Source organism: Cantharellus anzutake, assembly GCF_015039405.1.
Source record: "Cantharellus anzutake strain C23 chromosome Unknown EI90scaffold_3, whole genome shotgun sequence".
NCBI classification, from domain to species: Eukaryota; Fungi; Basidiomycota; class Agaricomycetes; order Cantharellales; family Hydnaceae; genus Cantharellus; species Cantharellus anzutake.
The window spans coordinates 661579-664229 of NW_024066953.1; the positions used below are offsets into that span (position 1 = coordinate 661579).

The following is a 2651-nucleotide window of genomic DNA, read 5'->3' on the forward strand; positions in this document are numbered from 1 at the left end:
AGAAGCTTCGGTTCACTACCAGAGCTCTCGGAACCCCCTAGTTGAGCCCCGTCTGCACTAGGATCGTCGCATTTTGACACTGAGTGATAAACTCGCTAGTCCATCATTTCGTCTTATAGAAACAAGATATTTCAACAGTTTATTAAATAAAGAATAAAGATATAAACAGAATGCATGCCAAGTGTAAGGGGTTGGTGTAATCTGTGTTGCAACACTATCCATTCATTTCTCTTCCTCAGTTCTCTAACACTATTAAGCTTGAGACTGAGGTCAGCCACTACACTGTTTTATTGTTATAATCTATAGAAAAATATAGGGTTATGGCAGTTCCAGGGCCGGAGTCGGACAAGATGACAGTAGACCGCTAAATAAAATTGTCGGCACAAACATCTGTAAATACATGTTTCAAGGTTGTCCTCCAACATAATCTTCATGTATCTACAGCTACGGACTTCTCCTTTGGTTGACACAACTTTGGGATGCAGGCACATCTATGCGCACTATAATTCCTACTAAGTGCCGGCTCTTCCAGATCTTGGCACTAGCAGATGTCCGGTGCTTCGCACCACACATTATCGTGCCAAACCCAATCGCCACAGGCTGAGGCTTTTCCAACTATATAGCAAATCCCCCTCTTGCCATCCAGCGCAGTGAACGAGATGTTACCAACAAACCAGTTCTCAGTGAAAACCGTGACATTTCGGTTGCAAACTGTGCCCTGAATCGTCGTCCCGAGCAGAGCACCGCCTTCTGAGGTGGCAAGTACCTCTTTGCAGCCAATGTCTGTGGTGCAAACCTAAATAAGAGCAAATTTCACTTCAGATTTCGGCTAGCCCTCACCTCCCGGTGAAGGGATCAGAGCAATTAGTTCGTGGCCACTGTGGGAAGTGAGTGCGCCGACATGGAAATGAGCTGCGACAATGGGATGTAAAGCAAGCGTGATGATGGTACTCCAGACTCTCATTGCAATTTTTGGCGAAGTGCGTACTGCTGCTAATAGCCAGTGCAGACGACGTGAGGTAGCTATCTGCCTAGCGTGAATCAGGGAGTAGCTAAGCCGTGGGTACTTGGAAGAAAGAAATCCATCGGAGGTTATATAGCAGTTGAGGCATCCGATCAATGTTTGAAAAGTGTGTTGATTCTGATCCGGATCGGATCGGATCTGATCCGCTAGGAGCCATAATAACAACACTGTCATCGACTAATTAGGTATTTGGATCTGGCAACCAACAAGATTGTGAGTGCTACCGAGACGACAACATCTTTGCATAGTTACATACATAGGATTTGCGAACTGCAATCCTGACTTGGCGAAATCAAAATATTACAGAAATTATGGAATGTGAATGCAAATGCAAATGCTCGTACATTCTCAAAGTGTGGCTCCCAGGATGTTGTACTTGGCTACTGGCACCTTAACGATACCACAAAACCTTTAGTATTGGCTCTTCAATGTGCGAGCCGTTCCCATCGGATCCACAGCATCAATAGGTAGTTGATAGGTGGACCGGACGGAGTCATAGGACTTCCCGACAACCAGCGCTGCCATTGTCAGTACCTGCGACCGCAACGTCGTTAAACTAAGATAACGGAAACAATACGCTCTAAGTACACAATTGTCAGGGCAACCACACCTGACCATACAACCCCAGAACCACCTTCCCTAACCTCCCCCCACTTCCCTCATCCTCCCATCTTTCACAACTACAGCCCGCATGCGAACCCGTGGGAAAAATCACGTGGGTCAAGGCGAGCAACTCGCCTTAACCCATGTGACACCTTTTCCGCATCGCGGGAACATGCTCGGCTTCTACCCAGAGTCACGCTACGAACTGTACAGTACATTTCCTTTTATAGCAGCCAAGCGGGGAATAGGGAAACTTACCCTTCTTCTCAACTCAATCCCCGCTTAGGCAAGTTGTAGCTACCTTCCATAATACATGACAACTCAATCCCCGCTTAGTGAGTTTGAGGAGCTTGGGATAGGATCTGGCACCTGGCTGCCTGGGACACCGCAAGTGTCCAGCTTTGAGGTAGGGCTGCCCCCGGACGGGGGCCGGGCCCTGACAACAATAAACAACAGAAAACGGGCATAAGATACGAGAGGGACCATCAGCTGTAAAAAACCGGATGAGTCGCTGGCTCTACCAGCAAAAGAAAGTCCCCTGGACCCTGACAAGGCAATCATATTAAGCCTAATACGCTGTCGGGCCCCCATCCGGTAGGGGCTAGGAGCAGGGTACACGTTAAACTGTTACAGTTTTCTGCATCCGGGTAATATGATCCCGCAAAGATAAGGTACATACTGCCACGAAGTACACATACAGAAGTACCGCTCGTCCCACATCGAATACCAGCGGAAGTACACCAAAATGGTGTGTATCCTCAAGGACTCCTAAACAATACCATGACATACAATAACGTACAAATAACACCCCACACAGCAGTCCCTCCCCAAACAGCCAATATGCAAGATAGCCCTCTATCATCACCGTCGCCCACTAAATACCTTGAGGAAGATGACACTATGGTAGACGGCTCCCCAAACAAGTCATACCGACAAAGTGCCCTCGCGGCTAAAATCAGAGTCCCCATTATGACCGAACTACCCTTGTCCGTACTCCCACCCACCACGTCCATACTCGAAGTAG

The 2651-nt window shown here is 47.8% G+C and overlaps 1 protein-coding gene across 1 annotated transcript; it reads right to left on the reverse strand.

Moving 5' to 3' along the window:
- Positions 1 to 541: 541 nt before the first annotated feature.
- On the reverse strand, positions 542 to 964 carry EI90DRAFT_3011626 (uncharacterized protein; the record flags this gene model as incomplete). Its single annotated transcript, XM_039056483.1, has 2 exons — positions 542 to 783; positions 841 to 964. 2 exons carry the CDS (start codon positions 962 to 964, stop codon positions 542 to 544), a joined length of 366 nt encoding a protein of 121 aa, XP_038922710.1.
- Positions 965 to 2651: the final 1687 nt, after the last annotated feature.